Source organism: Dermacentor albipictus, chromosome 7, assembly GCF_038994185.2.
Source record: "Dermacentor albipictus isolate Rhodes 1998 colony chromosome 7, USDA_Dalb.pri_finalv2, whole genome shotgun sequence".
Lineage (NCBI taxonomy): Eukaryota > Metazoa > Arthropoda > Arachnida > Ixodida > Ixodidae > Dermacentor > Dermacentor albipictus.
The window spans coordinates 76529922-76547804 of NC_091827.1; the positions used below are offsets into that span (position 1 = coordinate 76529922).

The 17883-nt window shown below is 45.6% G+C and overlaps 1 protein-coding gene across 3 annotated transcripts in view; it reads left to right on the forward strand.

Moving 5' to 3' along the window:
- LOC135899086 (transcriptional repressor protein YY1-like) overlaps nucleotides 1-17883 on the forward strand; it is a 47850-nt gene that overhangs the window by 13906 nt on the left and 16061 nt on the right. For 2 of the 3 annotated variants that reach the window (XM_065428347.1, XM_065428348.1), the window contains exons 3-7: nucleotides 1000-1095; nucleotides 5758-5815; nucleotides 10198-10356; nucleotides 16966-17135; nucleotides 17605-17685. In XM_065428347.1, coding sequence (XP_065284419.1) covers nucleotides 1000-1095; nucleotides 5758-5815; nucleotides 10198-10356; nucleotides 16966-17135; nucleotides 17605-17685 — 564 coding nt within the window. The remainder of the gene's footprint in view (nucleotides 1-999; nucleotides 1096-5757; nucleotides 5816-10197; nucleotides 10357-16965; nucleotides 17136-17604; nucleotides 17686-17883) is intronic. The other variant, XM_065428349.2, reaches the window with a different exon arrangement.

Here is a 17883-nt window from a genome sequence, read left to right on the forward strand (position 1 = left end):
TACTGAAAGCAGTGCTTCATGCAACTGGTCTAAAACATATCAACCCTATGCTGTGCTTGTTTCCTAAATTAATTTTCTGCATATCAGTCACAAGCCATTACAGATGTCGTTGCTGCTTGCTGTTGTGAGGCAGAGGCAAAGGTGCAGCAATATGGTTTCGCAGAGTTGGGTAAAATTGCTGAAAGCCTGCAAAAGGTCTGACATGGTGTTGTGTCCTGTCACCGCAACAACAACTGGAGCTGTATTTCTGAGCAAGGAAGGTGCACCAACATAGCCTGTGAATTGTGAGCTGTTTACAGAAAGCATCAACGTCGTCTGATTATATCATATAATTTCACTCTTGCATCATACTGGTAAGGTACTTGATCACACATGCCAAGGGTTCTGAAGGATGTTATCTGTGGAATTCATATACAGCCCGAGTCCGTGTACATACGTGCAGAGCATATTTGCTTTGTACCATGGGCAGCAAAAGCAAATGGAATGTGCTTCCTATGTAAACTGCACTGCCACGCTATTCAGTGTAATTCAAGTGATGTATTCATGTATATCAGTATAGTGATACTTTTACGGTCCATTTGCACATTGCATGTCCCAACTTCCACATACCCAAGGACACATAAACCCCAATGGCTGCATTTTATTTGTGCACATAATACCTTGGGCACCCGTGCTTCATATTAATCTGAAATGGCAAGCGGCTGAGCTGCTTCCTGCACTCACTGGGCTGCATGCCGTTGCATTGCAATTTGAAACGAAAAGTTGCACCACTAGTTACCGCAATAGCATAGGTGTTGGTGCGGTGACATCACTAGTTGCCAATGGAAAGCCATGTTTCTATGTTTAGTAGCCGCCCGACTTGCACTGGTTGCTATGAGATTTGTTTACGTTTAAGAAAGCAAGAGTTGTGCCGTGTGGCGTATTCCTTCCTCTAACCTCTGCCCCGCTCTGCCCCTCTTGCTTCTCTTGCTGCGCCCGTGGTGGGGGCCGCGCCTGCAGTTCGACACCAGACAATGGCATGAAGCAGTGGTGGGAGCAAGTGCAGTGCACCAGTGTCTACTCCCCCGACAAAAACAAGGGTGGCGCCGGCCAGAGGTCAGTGGCGTCCTCTCTCTTCTTCCCTCCCTCGTCGCCCCCGTCCCCACTGACCCACTCTACCACCTGCTCTATCTGACCCTGCAGGGTGTATTTGTCCTGGTGAACCTGTGAAGTTACATTTTTTGGCTGTAGTCATCTGCAGCACTCTACTTGCGACAACAGGAGCTGGGGGCATTGTGCTTTGCCTTGTATCATGCACTGGGAAAGCTGAGGCCTTCTGCTGAATGTTTAAGATGGCAGATTTCGGATGGGGGTACCATTAGGCTCTATAGCTTGAGCATGGTCATATGTTATCAGTTAGGTTAAGACGATTGCCATTTTTCTTTCAGAGAGAAGTAGACTTAACTTGAACACAGATTGTGGGCAATCACACCTAGCTGTGGTTCCTGTTAGTCGCAAGAGAGATTTATGCATGGGGATTTGCACTCCTCGAAGCCATATTCAGTGGAATAATTTTTTTTTTTTGTGGTAGCCATATTGCTGGGCACAGGTTCACCTTGGCAAAGGCATCACTGTCCACAAAAACGCCCTCCTCTGATGCTCAGGCTGCAGCCTCTGGGGGTTTTCTGGGTGCCTGCCTTATAAGCAGCAAAGCTTAAAAGAAAGAAGAAAAAAAAGGAAATGTTGCAAGTTGTATACCCGAGGATTGCAAAGTTCACAATTATGCCACAGGCTATTTAGTGAGGAGCATTATTTCATGGTACGGTCCAGGTATCCTAAGTGATGCGGAAATTGATTATGTGCAGCACATATCTTTGTCGGTCATTACTGGTACAAAAGTCTTGCTGCCCGAACCCTCCTCGATCTTGGCCTGGTTGATGCCCTGAAGCCTCGGGATCATTGCACGTGTTAGAGATGCGGCGCAGTGCTTGGCATCGGGCTTTTCACCGTGTCCTGCACATTTCTTGCCTGTGTAGCAGCAGCAACTGGCAATTCTTAAAGGGGGGTTACTCATAGGGCTAAGTTTTATGAGAGTCATCATTGCTAATACAATGTGGATTGGCATAATACTAGCAGGGTGCGCGAACACATGCTCACGTGTGTCTGTTGTGGTGTACTTTTGTCTCACAATAGTTATGGCATACTTGAATGGTTGTTCTAGAGCACCATGCCTGTCAAAGGTACGTAAGGCAGTGGACACAGGAGGAAGAGGGGGAAAAATAGACGGAAAAACAGGGAAGTTAGCCAGTTCTCAGACTGGTTGGCTACCCTGCGGCTACACAGAGCCACTGCAGGACCAGTGTGCGTCCGGCATAGTCTAATGTAGGGCCAATGTCGCCAACACTGGTCTTGCTTTTTGTGCTGCTAGGGGTAGTGTAATGCAGACGCAAGTTTGTATGGTAATAATGAGGCCCAGTCGATGCTATCTGCACTGCTTATTGTTGTAATGGAGGTTTAAAACTGATGTGCGTGACATTAGTGGCATTCCAGATTGTTCGTAAACAGCTAGTAAAATCTGCCATTGGTTGTCATCTGTCTCTCTGCACTTTCATACTTTGGCATTATGTGACCAATGATTTCTAGCCAACAGTGCTTTCACATTCATATTATTACAAAAAGAAGTTGGGGAATTTCAGTGGTTGCTTACCTCCTAGTGCACAACCAGTAGGCAAATTCAGAAGCAGGAGTCCACCCGCTGCGGTGGCTTAGAGGCTATGGTGTTGCACTGCTGAGCATGGAGGTCATGGGATCAAATCCCAGCCATGGCGGCCACACTTTGACGGGGCAAAATGCAAAACCCCTGTGTCTTGTGCACTGGGGGCACGTTAAAAACCTCCCAGTGGTCAAAATTAATCCTAAGTCCTCACTATGGGCGTGCCTCAATCAAATCTTGGTTTTGGCACATAAAACCACCAGAATTCAAGATAGCAGATGCCCAGTTAGTGGACAGCATTGGCCCTGCATAAGGCATGGGCTCTGTGCATGTGTTGCAATGCCATGCTGTGTCCTGACAATGTTGATATCCCTTTAGTGTGCAGTTTATTTATAAATCTCTTATACAGTACTGGGCAAGCTCACTAGGCTCAGACCTCCTGATGTTGACCTTACTCTCACTATGTGAGAATGAGAATGAGATTGGTTACTGCTTAACATTCTGCATGTGAAGTCAACAATTTTGACGTCATGTGTTTGATTGAGGTTACTTGGTTGTTGAGGTCGACTTCAGAACTAGACTTCTCTGTGGCTGCTTGGGCACTTATCTGCTGCTTGTACATGAATGAGTCAGAGCACTTATTTGACGTCGCACGTGCACAATGCACATGATGCAATGTGAGGGACACATTAAGCAGTGTTTAGTAGACTTTATTTTAATGTAAATAATTGCACCTTTAGAAATAAGCCTACATTTAATATCCCAACGCATTTAATAGCCCAACGTATTTGATAAGCTGAGTTTGTATCAGTCAAAATGCTGATACAGAACCCACGGTAGCATTTCTGACACGTAGGACTAATTTTTAGTTATGGGTAGCTCATAAACCAATTACAAAAATAATTACACCAGGGATGAATTTTTCACTCAAATAACTTCTTTTCTGCAAATTTCCATTATGTGGCCAAAAATAAAGTTGATCACGCTGTTCTAATTTTACTTGAAGTGGAATGACTTGAATCTTTCTGCAGTAAGTAAACTTTATGTAGATGCCTTGTCATAGCATGTTCCACAGCTGAAACTTTCTGTGAAACGAACTTCTCCATCCATTTAATTTTTAGCATTACAGTTTTGAGCCTCCTGCATGAGAGGCATCAGAAAATGTTTGCGTAAACATTTTGCATAGGTTTATGCACAGGAAACACAAATAGGTATAATTTACATTTAGTACCCACCTTGAACTCGAGAAATGAAGTTGAGCTTGTGGACCTATCTGTTGTTAAAGTTGTTAAATCTGCTTGGATATTGAAGTGCCGTTGAGTCTTGTAAGGTTGCTTGTTCACTTTTGCTCTTACATGATTAATGCTTGTTAATTATGTCATCCTTAAGTCACATAATTATCATTTGGACTTGCCATCCAGTCTTTGCAAATGGGCACTATATGGCATCACATTCGTCCTAATTCAGGGGCATTTGGCCACACCTTGGTAAATTCAGTCTTAAAAATGTGTAGATATGCGACACTATAGGCATTACAGAAATAAAAGAAGGAAGCACGCCGCCAAAAGCTGGGCACTTAATTATAATGACTAGGTTCAAAGCAGCACCAGTAGGGCAGGAGCAGCCCAAGAGCAAACTTGATTACAGGGGTAGGAGTGAGTGCTGCATGTTTGCTGTCCTTTCACATTGTCAGCTGGTCACCATGCATGCAGTGCCTTAGAAGAATGGCATGCAGTGTTTCACTCATCAGTATTTGTATAACAGTGCACTACTTGCAGTTCACATTTGATGTGGAAATTTCATTATATATTTAATGCAGTGTGTAGTACATCGTTTTTGGGAGTGTCAGATGCTAAAGGGACCATGAATTGTATCTGTGGCATGACATTTTACAATATACAAGGTGTTCTTTTGTATTTTTTATATAGAATTTTTAAATATTGCCCGTGGCTGATAGCGTAATTGTAATTCTTGATCCGAATTACCCGAAGTGGCAGACATTACTCGCATGAGAAATCAAAATGCATAATTGACTAATTAACACAATTAATTAAATAACTTAATTATGGCATGCATTGCAATTTACAAGTTTTATCTGGTGAGTTTGCAAAGGCGTATTCACTTGGAATGACCTCCAAAGATAGCACGGGCTCCGAGATATTACTGCGAAAGTTCGGTAAAGATGCAAAGATTGTTCCACCTGGTGTTTTTTAACAAACCACCGTTTTATGCATTGAGGAATAAGAGTAACTGGAATGCCCGCGTATTTCATCGCACACTTTGGGAATGAATACTTTGAAACTGTCCTGAAAGTTCAAGTGGCACTCCTTGCGAACTCACCGGCTACAATTAGTTTGGACTGTGTGCTGTAAAGCAATTAAGTAGTTAATTAGTTACATGTTGTTAATTAGTCGATTATGCATTTCGATTTCGTGTGCGAGTAATGTCCATCTCTTCGGTTAATCCAGCTCGGTGACTAAAATTATGCTGTCTGCCGCAGGCAATTTCTAAATATTCTGTGTGATCTAAATAGACACCTAATACTATCATTATCTATCTCTTTTTGCACTGTTAACTTGCACATAAGTATCGCTTAGTTAGTAAAGTGTTTTTGCCATCCTTTAACTCGTGGCTTCTTGCTTTTGGGTATCTTAGGCTTTTTCTGGAGGGCTATAATTCTATGGCTTTAACTGAATGCATTGCACTTTCAGAAGGCAAGTGAGATTGTGGCAACTATTTGACCACTACTAGATTCAGTTCATGCAGCGCCAGTTGTCATTCTAGCGGCTGCCATATATATATATATATATATATATATATATATATATATATATATATATATATATCATGTTGCAGCTCTGTGCCATATCTAAGGCAAGGTAGTGCTAATTAAGTGGTTGCATTGTAGTCAACAAACCTTCCTCATTTTTCAGGTATTTTGATTGCTCATAGTGGTCCACATAATCAGCATTCACGGCAGATGCAGTGGTTTCTGAGCTTTAGTCATAGTGTTATGGTGCATGACTAACACTGCTTGCACATGTCTACTTTCCCAACTGGAACAGGATGAAGCCAAGGAAACAAAGTGATGATGTAGCAAGGACGATAGCATGTCCACACAAAGTGAGTATGTCGCTGTGATGCAATCTCTGCCAGAAGCTTTCTGCAATGAGTGACCTATAGGCAGCATGCAGTAATGTTGGACGGTGATTCCACTTTGAATTGAGACTTGAAGCAAAGTGTCATCACAGGGGACTTTGAACAACTTCGGGAAGGGGCTCAAATGCGTCTACAGTCGCCAACGGATTTTTCTGGCTCCAAAAATTCTTACTTTATGGATTTACTCGACTTCATGAATACATCGTCAGGGTTCCCACAGAGCTCATGCGATTTCGCAACCGATTTTTTTAGATGAATTTAGGCCCCAAAGTTTGATTTTCCGGATTAAATCGCTCATTCGGAGCGCGTTGTAAGAATATTATAAGAGGTGTGTGATTGGCAGCGCCTCGCCGTGCTGAGAGCGTGTCAACAACTTGCGTGTATTTCGGCCATCCTCCGAAGGGCGGTGCTATATGTTAGGGGCCGCCAGCTCGTTCTAAAGGGTGAAGCCACATCGACATTACATCGACGTTTGCATTTGTTGCGTGCAGTTGTGAGTACTTCTGTGCATTGTGCTGGTATACTGTGTTGTTTTTGCATGGTTTCTTGCGGTATTAATTGTTTTGTCAACCTGTTCACCCACTTCTATGACAGCCTAAACAAGCGTGAACGAGACCAAACCAAACAAGCGCGAGCGAGAGCTGACACGAGCAGACAATAGTACGAAACGAGCGATCGAGCGTGTCCGCATGACACCAGTTTCCTGCGCGCACTTCAATGAAGGGGCCGCTCTCATTGGTCTCCTCTGTTTGGGGCTCGTGTCTCTTTTGCCGATGGGCTAATAGAGTGTGTCATCTTCGTGAGCCAAACAATCTAAAGCGCACGCAAAACTGGTATGCTGGGATGGGCGCTGTTTGCACACCTCCCATAATGTTCTTACACCGTGGTTCCGAGCCACGCTACCACATATTGAGGGCCGCCATGTTGGATTTTCTGCTTGCTTGGCTTCCTAGTCGCCTGCTCTATAGCCTGCAAGATTGGGAGGTGCTCTATTTCAATAAAGCGCGCGCAACGTTCTTCAGTCTCAGAGGCCATACCCGCTCTCCCTTGGCTGACTCAACGCTCTAGGGGACGGCACTTATTCTTGTTTATTTCTTTTTTCAGTCAGCACTATCGTCATAATCACTTAATGCGGGATCCATATTTATTAATTGATTTGTTCCTAAAGTTTTTGTTGCTCTTTGCACGTGATGTGTCCACAAAGCAGGTGTGTCTCGGAGACGACATCGCATCTTTGTGTACGTTTGTGCGGCTTCGCATTTGTGTGATTGGCACCACTTCGTGTGCCTTTGTAAGAGCCAAGTGGTGCGAATAAACGTGGCATGTTTCTTCGAGCTCCATGGCGATCTCCGGCATAGGAGATCGCAGATCGCCAATGCGGTGACACACTTATCAAACTGTATACGGGGTCAATGTCACCCTTGCGCAAATCCAAGCAAATCTGGTCGCCTCCAAGTGTAATATGAGGCCGGGCATTATTAGAGATTTTTAAAGCCGCTTTAAGCCTAATAAATTTAAATTTTTTGGCTGAACTAGCTTTTTGTACTGTTTGATTTTTCAGGCTATTTTTCGGTCCGCATGAGATCCAGAAAATCGGTCGGTGACTGTATTATTGAGGGGCATTACTTATGGAACACTTTGAGAGAAAATTTTTTAAAATGTGTCTATATGAATGGGCTAAATGGCAATCAAATGATGCCCCTGCCATGTATTTGTGGCCTTCTACTTTCCGTTGTTTATACTGTGCTCCTAGATGTGTGGCTATGCTAACACGAAGTGATGACTGAGTTGCTAAACTCCCCTTGGCATATTGAAATACCAGCATGGCCTCTGAGATCGGTCGGTTTCAACAGCCAACTTCTGAGGCCATAGTATCAGTGCAGTGATAACGTTCTCTACCGCCAAATTATGCCACTGTTGTCTCGCTCAATCATCACGGTAGCTTATTGGCTATGGTGTTGCACTTCTAAGCTCAAGGTCCTGGGTTCAGTCCCAGCCCCGATAGCCACATTCCAATGGGGGTGTAATACAAGAACGCTCATGTGACATGCGTTGTGTGCGCATTAAAGGAACCCCACGTTGTCAAAACTAATCCAGATTTCCCCGCTATGGCGTGCCTCACAATCAGGTCGCTGTTTTTGGCACGTAAAACGCCAAGATTTGATTTTAATTTAGTGGCAAGAATTTCAAGGAGTTCACGAAAAGGGCAGGCAGTCCTTCTTTGCAAAATTATAGCTTGCCTGTCATGTACAGAGGAGCGATGTTTGGCACTTATGGTTACGAGAGCCAAATAAACTTGGCTATTCGCGATGAGAACCTAAGAATCCAGTACTTCCCCTGTTGTACAATAGTACTGCATCCACCCCCTACGGCTCTGCATTCCAAAACAAGCTTCACGGGCGACACCAATGCTGAATTATGTTCATATTCACTGATTCCTAGAAAATGAGCCAACGCAATTGGCTTGCGCATCCCTACAAAGTCTCTCTTGTGTTGTGCTGCAGTGTATCTGCCACTACAGTCTCCTGATTGTTTAGACTGTAGTGACTAGGCAAGTTTATTTGCATTGTTAATTAATCCTTTAACCCCAAATTCATTCCTGAAAGACAACAAATTTTCAAATTGTTTATGTAGCCACGAATTTTTATGTCATTCTGGTTTTTAAAATATATTGCTTGGCTCTTGATACTTCAATACGTTTCATCTGGACTACTAGCCCCCTCTAGCACTGGCAGTTGAACTCAAAGCCAATTACTGACAGTAACTATTCTTTGGCAGCGGGAGCAGCACAACATCAGGCTGAACGAGTGTGACTTGCCATTGGCGATATACCTCGATATATCGAACAGCGCAGTGATTGCGAAAAAGTTTGATACAGGCAGAATTCGAAATAGATAATCTCGTAAAGAATGCGTCAGGAACTTCTGTAAATCAATCAATGAAACAAGGGCGTGATCGGGGATCATTGTTTGGAGTGGGCATTCGGTTGCATAGTGTGCAATCGGCCTAGGCCGTGGCGACTTCTGCAGTGCGAAGATGGCGTGGCCTAGGCCAATCGCGCGTGGCGCGACCGAACGCACATTCCAAACGATTCCCTATCGCCCCCCAGTCGTGGTGCAGTAAATTCTCACTCAAAGCTTCACGCAAGGTATTTGTTTATTTGGCTGAAAGTACTGCAGCAGTGTAGCCTGCTTCTTATTGGCAGCCGCGTGCTTAAACACAGAGTCCTCAACATTGTCTAAAAGATCCGCAAGCGAATCCGGTGCCCTCTAGGGCCAAAGCAGCTATAGCCTCAGTTGAAGTCCGGAGCGGGGCAGCATCAGTGCTTGAGGGGTCAACCTTGACAGCGTCTTTGTTTGGCTGCTACTTCTGCTGCGATCTCCACATCCGTCAATCGAAGCATTTTGAAACACTGTCAATAACAAAGTATTAAGTGGCGTCTGCCAAGGCGTCTATGATCAAGCGCAGTGAGCGCGTGCTGTTGCACGTCATTCTGGATGCAAACTGCCAGTCCTCGCGAGCCACGGCAGGCGCAGAGTGCGCCACCGAGAAATTGGTGATGAAAATGAAATGCATCATTCGTTGATGTTGTCGAACTAGCCAAGCCGCAGCGTGCATACACAGCTACTTTGAAATGACGCCCTCGGCACGATCGATGTGTGCAGCTGTAATGCGCAGCAGTCAGGAACGCCCATCGCGCCACTGCTATCTTCAAGGGTGTTGCGGGAAAGCTCACCGCCTGTCAACAGAGCGCACCTTGTCTGGGGTGACGGAGTTCGATACATCCATTTTACGTCTGGCCCCGTTCAAAATACACAATTAAATATGCATGCAATTTTCCAGGCGATATAGAAGGTGTTCGATATACATGTGGGATGTCATGTCTGTCGAAGGACGAATCCCAACATAAAAACGTAACGATTCTTTATTCGACTAACGATGGCAGCGGACGGGCATACCAACGCTACGTTCGTCCCAGTAGCGGAAGGTAGAAAGCGGTCCTTCCCAGCCAGGCAGCCTGTTTTTACAGCCACTGTTGGTGACGCATACCTCGGGTGACGTGGCGGTGGCGCTATGTTTTATCGACCATGCAGTCCAGCGTGCAGCTGTGTTATGCTGGGCCAGATGATAAGAAGACGGAGGGTGCGCAGAAATATGCGCGGAGTGTGTCGCCACATACACAATAATTTGATATATCCGTGTTCGATATATCGAGGTTTGACTTCCCATGATGAGTACAGCTCGGGATCGGGGTTTAAAGGGATAAGAAAGAGTATTTTGGGGCCCACCTGTGAAAATGCAATGCTATCCCCTCCCCCACACCCCCATGTGTGTCACAATTGCAGGGCTGCACCAAGATGTTCCGTGACAACTCTGCCATGCGGAAGCACCTGCACACGCACGGGCCCCGGGTGCACGTGTGTGCAGAGTGCGGCAAGGCCTTTGTCGAAAGCTCCAAGCTCAAGCGGCACCAACTGGTCCACACGGGCGAGAAGCCCTTTCAGGTGCGTGTTGGAGGACTCGTTTCCAATCGAGGAGTTCCAAAATTAGTAGTAGCTAAATTAGCTAAATGGTCTGTTGAACTATCCCAGATTGACTGAACATAAATCGACATGTTTGGAAAAGTGTGAGGGAGGATCCACAGGGTGTGTTAGTATGTAATGCATACTTGCCAACTTTTCTGAATTTTCCATAAAGTTTACACATTCGGGCCCTTTGTACAATTTTACATATATTTCGTCAAAATTGAGGAAAATAAGTTCTGTGTGTACAAGGGTTTACTTGCCACTCTCTGCCCTTACCCTTGGAAATCTTCTGATTGTGAAGGGACATGACAAGGGAAAGGAAGCTGCTTTGGAGCAAGTTTGTTCAGACAAGTTTCTGAAGCAAGTGAAAGCAGCAACAATAAAGTCACTATAACTTAAAAGCAGTGTGTTGCTTGCCAGCTTGCGCTGTTTCAAATTTACTGCTGCTTGTGTGCTATGTGTAAAAATAAATCATCGTTAATACAGTAAATCTTTTCTGATTTCATGGGACCGAAAAGAATGTCCAAATTAACCAAAGGATGAATTATCGACGGTATCAAGAAAACAATAAGCAAATGCTTAATACGTCAACACGCTTTAGTTTAGGGAATGAATCGACAAATCCTGTTTCTATTTTGCACAAGAGCAGTACTGAAGTAGCATTTCATGTCATCTTGTGAGTGATTAATTTTCACAGTAGCAAAGGCCTTACAACGTCCTTCACAGCATAGCTGCAACTTGTGTCTTCCTCTCTCACGCACTTTTTCACACTTGCGGACGCAACCCAATTATTTTTTTTGCCAATGAGCCAGCCGCCAATAGATGTCCATCCATCACAATATAACCGGCGCTCTTGATCCTTGACAGCTTCCGCTGGGTTTGTGACATTGCATGTGCAGCTGTGCAGTATCACAAGGGAGAGGAAAATATAGCATGGTTTGAGAAAAATTAGCTCTTTGAAGATTATTAACAAAACGAGAACATGGTGAAAGCAGGAGCCAACGTTTCGACAAATCTTCTTCAAGGTACCTTGAAGAAGACAAGTCCACTTGTCGAAACATAGGCTCCTGCTTTCACCTTGTTCTCGTTTTGCTCATTGTCTTGAATTTCCATCTCCTGCCTTCCCCATGTTTTCCCTCTCTAAAGCTTAGTGTCATGATACAGTCAACATACGAATTTTTGGAATCCCTAGGGGCTGCAAAAATATAAAAAAATACGAAATAATGAATGCATAACTTTTATTGCCCCCAAGGGCTCAAATCGCCACAGGCACATCCGAAATAGCTCTAACGTTCTGCCAATTAAGCGTATCTGTGCTTGTACTGTGATAGGAAATGGCAGGTGCGCACATTTATAATAAAGGATACATACCGTGTCCTGTAGTAATGGTCGCTTTTCTGTCTTGGTATGCTTCATCGCAATATAGTCAAGCCCGCTTATAACAAACCTGAGCACCACACAGCGTCTGTTTGTTATATCCCAAAGTTTGTAGTAAGTAGACCACAGCTTAAAAAAAAGTGGCTAGTCAGACTACAAAAGCTATTTCTTTACAGAGAAGTCCATAATGCTCGTCTGTTTCTGCAGTGCAGATCCAATGAGGGTGGTCTCCAGTTCTTTTAAAGCAGAAGAGTGTGCTTCGCCAAGGCCCTTGGCGTAGACAAGTTGCCTGAGGCCCTCTATATAGCTCATTGTTACAGGTGCGCTTATGGGTGCTGGCTCCGAAGTTTTGTTTTCCGATTCCTCCGTCGCGCTCTCCGCCGGCACTTTGCAACTGATACCTTCGTCCATACATGGTTCCACAATATCAGCGACTTCATCAGCAAAAATAAAGTCGTCTCAACCAATGTCGTGGGCCCCCTTGTCGGAGTCGACGATGCGCTGCCACAAATCTCTGCCGGACTGATCATCTTCGGAAGCATCAGTCCTGGCATCAGGCAGTGTGTCAGCGACGCCAACCTTTCAGAAGCAGTTCCGCACGCAAGCGGCTGTCACCTCTGCCCGGGCCGCCTTCATCATCTAAACGTCTGAATACAGTGAAACTCGAAGCGGCAAGTTGGTGACCAGCCAGTCAACAGCGATAAGCAAGCACACCACAATGCGGCGCCTATACGAAGCCCTATATATGCGTATTTTGCCCTAATAAAGTGGCTGCACAGAAGGGAAAGTGGAGTTACTGCCATTGGAGAAGTTTGCACGTGGTGCGCTGAGCAGTTGTCAAGCACGAGCAGCACGTGCCTGCCTTGCCTCTGCATGTTGCAGTCAAACTCGCCCAGCCACTCTGCGAATAAATCGTGCGTCATCCATGCCTTAGTATTGTGCCTGTTGAGCACAGGTACATAGCTCTGAATATAGGGCACGCAACGGTTGCTGTCGTCTATGTTAGCGCACAGAAGTACTGTAACGCACACTTTATTGTGCTTGCTGCCAGTACATGAGTTGCCTTTCATGGCATGTGTCTTGTCCGGCAGAACCTGATAAAATAATGCAGTTTCATTTGCGTTATACACGTCCTGCTATGCGTATGGCTCGATTTTTTACAAGCCCAGTGGCAACGTCTTGGTCACTTACTAAAGCAGCTTCGCTGACAATCAAATTAAAAACGATCCCATGCTGCACTTTAATCGATGTAGCTAGCCATTGCCCGGGAAAATCTAACAGGAATACAACGTTTTGGCTTTTCCCAGCATCGTTGATCCACTTTTCGGAATGTTGTGAACTCGTGACGGACCATTTAGGCAGCGCGTCCTCTACATCCGCATAGGTGGCCTTTCACAGGTGCTTTTTGTTTGTCGAGTCGGTGACAAAGCTGGCAATCTTCTCCTTGTTCTTTAGAATCGTCGAGATGGTTGATTTTGACATGCACTTCTTCACCAACTCGCAGTTTTTACCACCTTGTGACAGTTCCATCAAAATTGCTTGCTTCATTGCCATTGTCCAGCGCTTTTCGTTTCGTGACGGCCGCAGGAACAGCATTCCCATCGGCCGTCCTGAATACAACTCGGGCCTGACTAGAACAAAGCGCGGAAGCAAGGAAGCATAGACTAGTGTGGAGGGGCCTGCTTTGCGGTAATGGCCAGAAAACGAAACTTTTGAACTTTAACCAGCACCATAGCACGCCTGCCAAGACAGCGAGGCAGTTGTAAGAAAGAGCGAGGAGAGGGGAGCAGAGTTGCGAGGACAGCTGGGAGGGCGGCCTTGGAAGCCACACGCCGACGCTTGTGGGCAGCGCGTGATGGCAGGAAGAGGGTAGCGGGGCACAAAACAGATAGTTTGCCGGCAGGAAGGCTTGGGAAAACAGACCATGTGTTCAAAGGGGTCAGAGGTCGTCGTTATTTCGCATTGCGGCACCAGGTTTATGCCATTCATTTGCTGTAACCGATCGGCAGGGCTCAAAGACGCTCGTTATATGTGCGGTTTTATGCCCTTGAAATAATGTATATTTTGATGGTCGCACAGGTCTCGTTCATTTTAGCGAAAGTTCGTCTTAAGTGGGGCTGGTGTATGTGGGCTCGACTGTAATTCGTGTATGCTTCACCGCATAACAGCTGTTTTGAAATGAAGCTGACTTTCGAAAACTGGCATTATGCATCACATTGTGCTTTTCGAGCCTTGAAGCCATGGGCGAGGATTACAAAGGCGGAGTTGGCACCATTGCTAGCAGCGGCAAATTGTTTCAATGAAAAAAAAAAAATGGCACCCAAAAGCAAGAAGCTTCATAGGGAACCTCGAAGTAGCAAGACCTAGTGTTGCCGAGGTGGTGGCTATGGCTGCTAGCGGATCTGCATGCAAGAGTGAATAGAGTGCGAGGAGGAAAGCAGAGGAGGAGGGTATAGTGAAAGCGTGAAAAGGAAAGAGCGAGAGACTTCTCCTGCGGCTATGATCGCTACGAGATTGTACGAGAGTAGTGCTTGTTGTCTGTTCACAGATGATGCCCACGATAAAGCGTGCAGCGTCAACCGATACTATATATGGATACAAAGGGCTGCATGAGTGGAGGTCTGTCTGCGGCGGCTGCTGTGAATCACGCCCACATGTCGCCCACACGCCGCCTCTCTCAATCTCCCAATTAGCGAGGCAGTTGCACCACACTTCACTCCATTTGCAATGCACGCACCGCACGAGACAGATTGTCCATGCCAGCTAATATATTGCGAAATGAAAACACGTATAGAGCTGCATGCAAATTTTGCATTAGGGAGTATCGTAATCGTCAGTGAATTTTATGCGAAGCATATTACGAGGGCTCAACCCAGCTCCTCAGGCGCGGCGGTGACCATGAAATCACGTGACACCGTGACGTCACGACAGAGGAGAAGTGGCTTTGGCTCAACTCTTGCAAGACGGGCTGGGTGGGAATCGAACCAGGGTCTCCGGAGTGTGGGACGGAGACGCTACCACTGAGCCACGAGTACAACGCTTCAAAGCGGTACAAAAGCGCCTCTAGTGAATGCGGTGTTGCCTTAGAAACGCGCTGTTTCTAAGGCGTGCGTCTCTTGCTCAGGCGCACATTTCGTTGCCGCGCCGAACGCTGCTTTGCTCGACGCTCACCGCGTCCAATGCGGGGCGCGTAGTCGCTGCCCTGTAGCCCATTGTCTTACACCCCTTGGCGGGTCGACGGGAACGCTGTCGCGTTCCACTCTTGAAGGCGAAGAAGTAATGCATGAGTTGTTTCTTCGTCTAGCCGAACCAAATATAGCCAAGCAACAGCAGTTCACCAGGCTAAACAGTGGTTCAACAACTAAAATAAAGGCTAGTATGCTTCGCATCCTGGGCTTAACCTTACCTAAGCCACAGCCATTTTTTTGTTTCCATTTTATACATTGCCATTCTGTAATGCTCCCACATCTTGTGTGCCGTTTTAATGCGGCAGCCACATAAATTAAGGGGTGCAGAAGAATGAAATGCAGGAACTATGCAGTCATCAATTCTAGTACGCTTGTTATGGCGAGGTTGTAGGTACACTCAATTGAGGCTCAACATCTCGAAGAGCATGAGGATTGCAAAATAGTTCAATATGGCGAGAATTCTGCTGAAATGACTTAAAAGGTGCATAAAAGGCCTGTGCAAGTTAATAATCAAATTGCACATGGCGCAGGGAATACTCAAAACAAACAATTTATTGTTTGTGTTTGAAGAACTGCAGCTGCATAGCTTGCTTTTTATTGGTGGCGGCATGCATAACTGCTGCCTCCTCTACTTAATCGAAACAGTCCACGAGTGCCTGACCAGTGCCTTCTATAGCACTGCGGTAGCGCGGCTTACAAAGGCAGCCACAACCTAACTCGAAGCAGGACAATGTTAGCGCTTGTGGGATCGTGTTAAGCAGCCTCTTATTATGGCATTCGCCAGTAAACTCTGCGGCAATTTCCCCGTCTGTCGGCTTTTCCATGGTTCCAGTTGTCGTCGCGACTGACAAGGTTGTCATTACGCATGCTGTTTGTGGTATGCAGAAAGCGTCGGCAACGATTGACTTCTTTGCTCCATTCTCAACACTCCGGATAATCTCTAGTTTCGTGGCAAATGTCAGTGATGCTCTCTTCTTCACGTTTGCATTCATCGCTACACTGCACGCAGCACAGATCATGCTGATCACACCACGATAACTACGACTGGCCTTCCTAGTAGCAGCACTGAGCAGGAGTGTGCATCAAATGCGTGGTGCTATCAGACGAGCCAAGCTTCCTCCTGTGTGTGCTTACGCTCAAATGGTGCTTCCAGCACTATTGATGCAAGCACATAGCCTAATGTGTAGCTGTCAGAAATGCGTACCGTGTCACCGCCATCCTCAAGTGTGTTGTTGGAAAGTCCACTGCCTGTCGCAAGTTGTTGGCTGGGGCAGCGAAGTTCTATGTACCCATTTTACATCTGACCTCATTTCACATAAAAAGGTTGAAAGTAATTGTGATTTTTGGTGGGATATAGGAACAGTTTGGTATCAGCAATAATTAGATACATCCGTGTTTGATATATCGAGGGTCGACTAGAGTCATCTCGGCCGCATACAGCTGTGTTATGAAGTGAAACTTATGAATAGTAGAAAGGGGCCACTGTCACAGAACATAGTATGTGTTCCTTTATTATACACATGCGCAGAGCTGTTTCAGAGCTGTTTTGGAGCTGTTTATGACGTTTCTGTGGCGATTCGGGGCTTTCTTAAATGTTATGTTTTCCTGGCTGTTACATGTCTTTTTTCCCCCCCTTGGTTGTTTGAGAACATATCAGTGTGGTTCTACTCTATTAACTAGTGCAGGCTAAAAATAAAATACCATGCTGCAGAAATACTCTGCCTTTTCTCAGATCTCACCGTCTTTAAACTTTTGACTTCGACTGCACAGTGTTTGTTTTTTAGCATTTCATTAATACCAAGCAGGTACTTATGCATGTCTTAAATATAACCTGTAACAGGAACACGAGACAAATTAGAGGATGTGCTTCACATTTTGCAGAGAGCTGTTGACATGTCCCTGAGCTGCATCTGTGAAGGAAAATTTCACCGTGGGTTGGTGCGGATACTCTAGTGCCTTGACTGTTTCTGTGGGGAATGACGTTGTAAGTTTTGGCAACACTGTCTCCCCTCTTGCCCTGCAGTGCACGTTTGAAGGGTGTGGCAAGCGGTTCTCCTTGGACTTTAACCTGCGGACACACGTGCGCATCCACACGGGCGACCGGCCATACGTCTGCCCCTTCGACGGCTGCAACAAGAAGTTTGCCCAGTCCACCAACCTCAAGTCACACATCCTCACCCATGCCAAAGCCAAGTGAGTCTGCTTTGCGAAACACGTGCTGCCCTCCTTTCCTCTTACCCACGGCGGCCTTCCCTGTCCAGCCCGCATCAAAATGCTTCTTGCTGGTACAAAATGTGAGGCAAAACGGAGTCGGATAACATTCACGAGTGCTGACTTGCAGCTGAACTGTGTTTATAATGCATATTGCATCAGAGCTCCTGGGCTCGTAACAGTTTTTCCCTAGAAGCTGGGCTTCTAGGAGTTCAGGGATCATGAGTTTCTTACAATATCACCTAGAGGGAAATGTGGCATCACCATCTTTGTGGATTTCTTAAACCAGTGAAATGGCGGGATATGGAAGGTTTAGCTCATCATAAATGTGGCTGGAACTGAGACATGGTCACAGCTGTAGAAATGAAAGTTTTTTGTAATGCAACCTCCATGGAAAAATCTTGGTTCTCCTGTAATACTTATTTCGTTAATGTTTACTTGCATATGCTAGTACAACAAGCAAGCGAAGAAAATGGAAACCTACAATTGAAACTGATGCACAGTTGAGCACTGACCTCGTCTTTCCTGAGATGTAAGTGACCCGCCATTACTGTTCACATTTGATTAACTGCATCCCAGCGTGAGTGCAATTGTTTTAATAAAATGTCATTTTTACGTAATACCACATTTTAGCATGACGTTACCAACACACCGTTAACTGATAATGATTGCCACAGCTCTGGATCCGTGGAGTTTGCCTGGCTCTGGTTAGTTGAGTGGGATGGCTCCC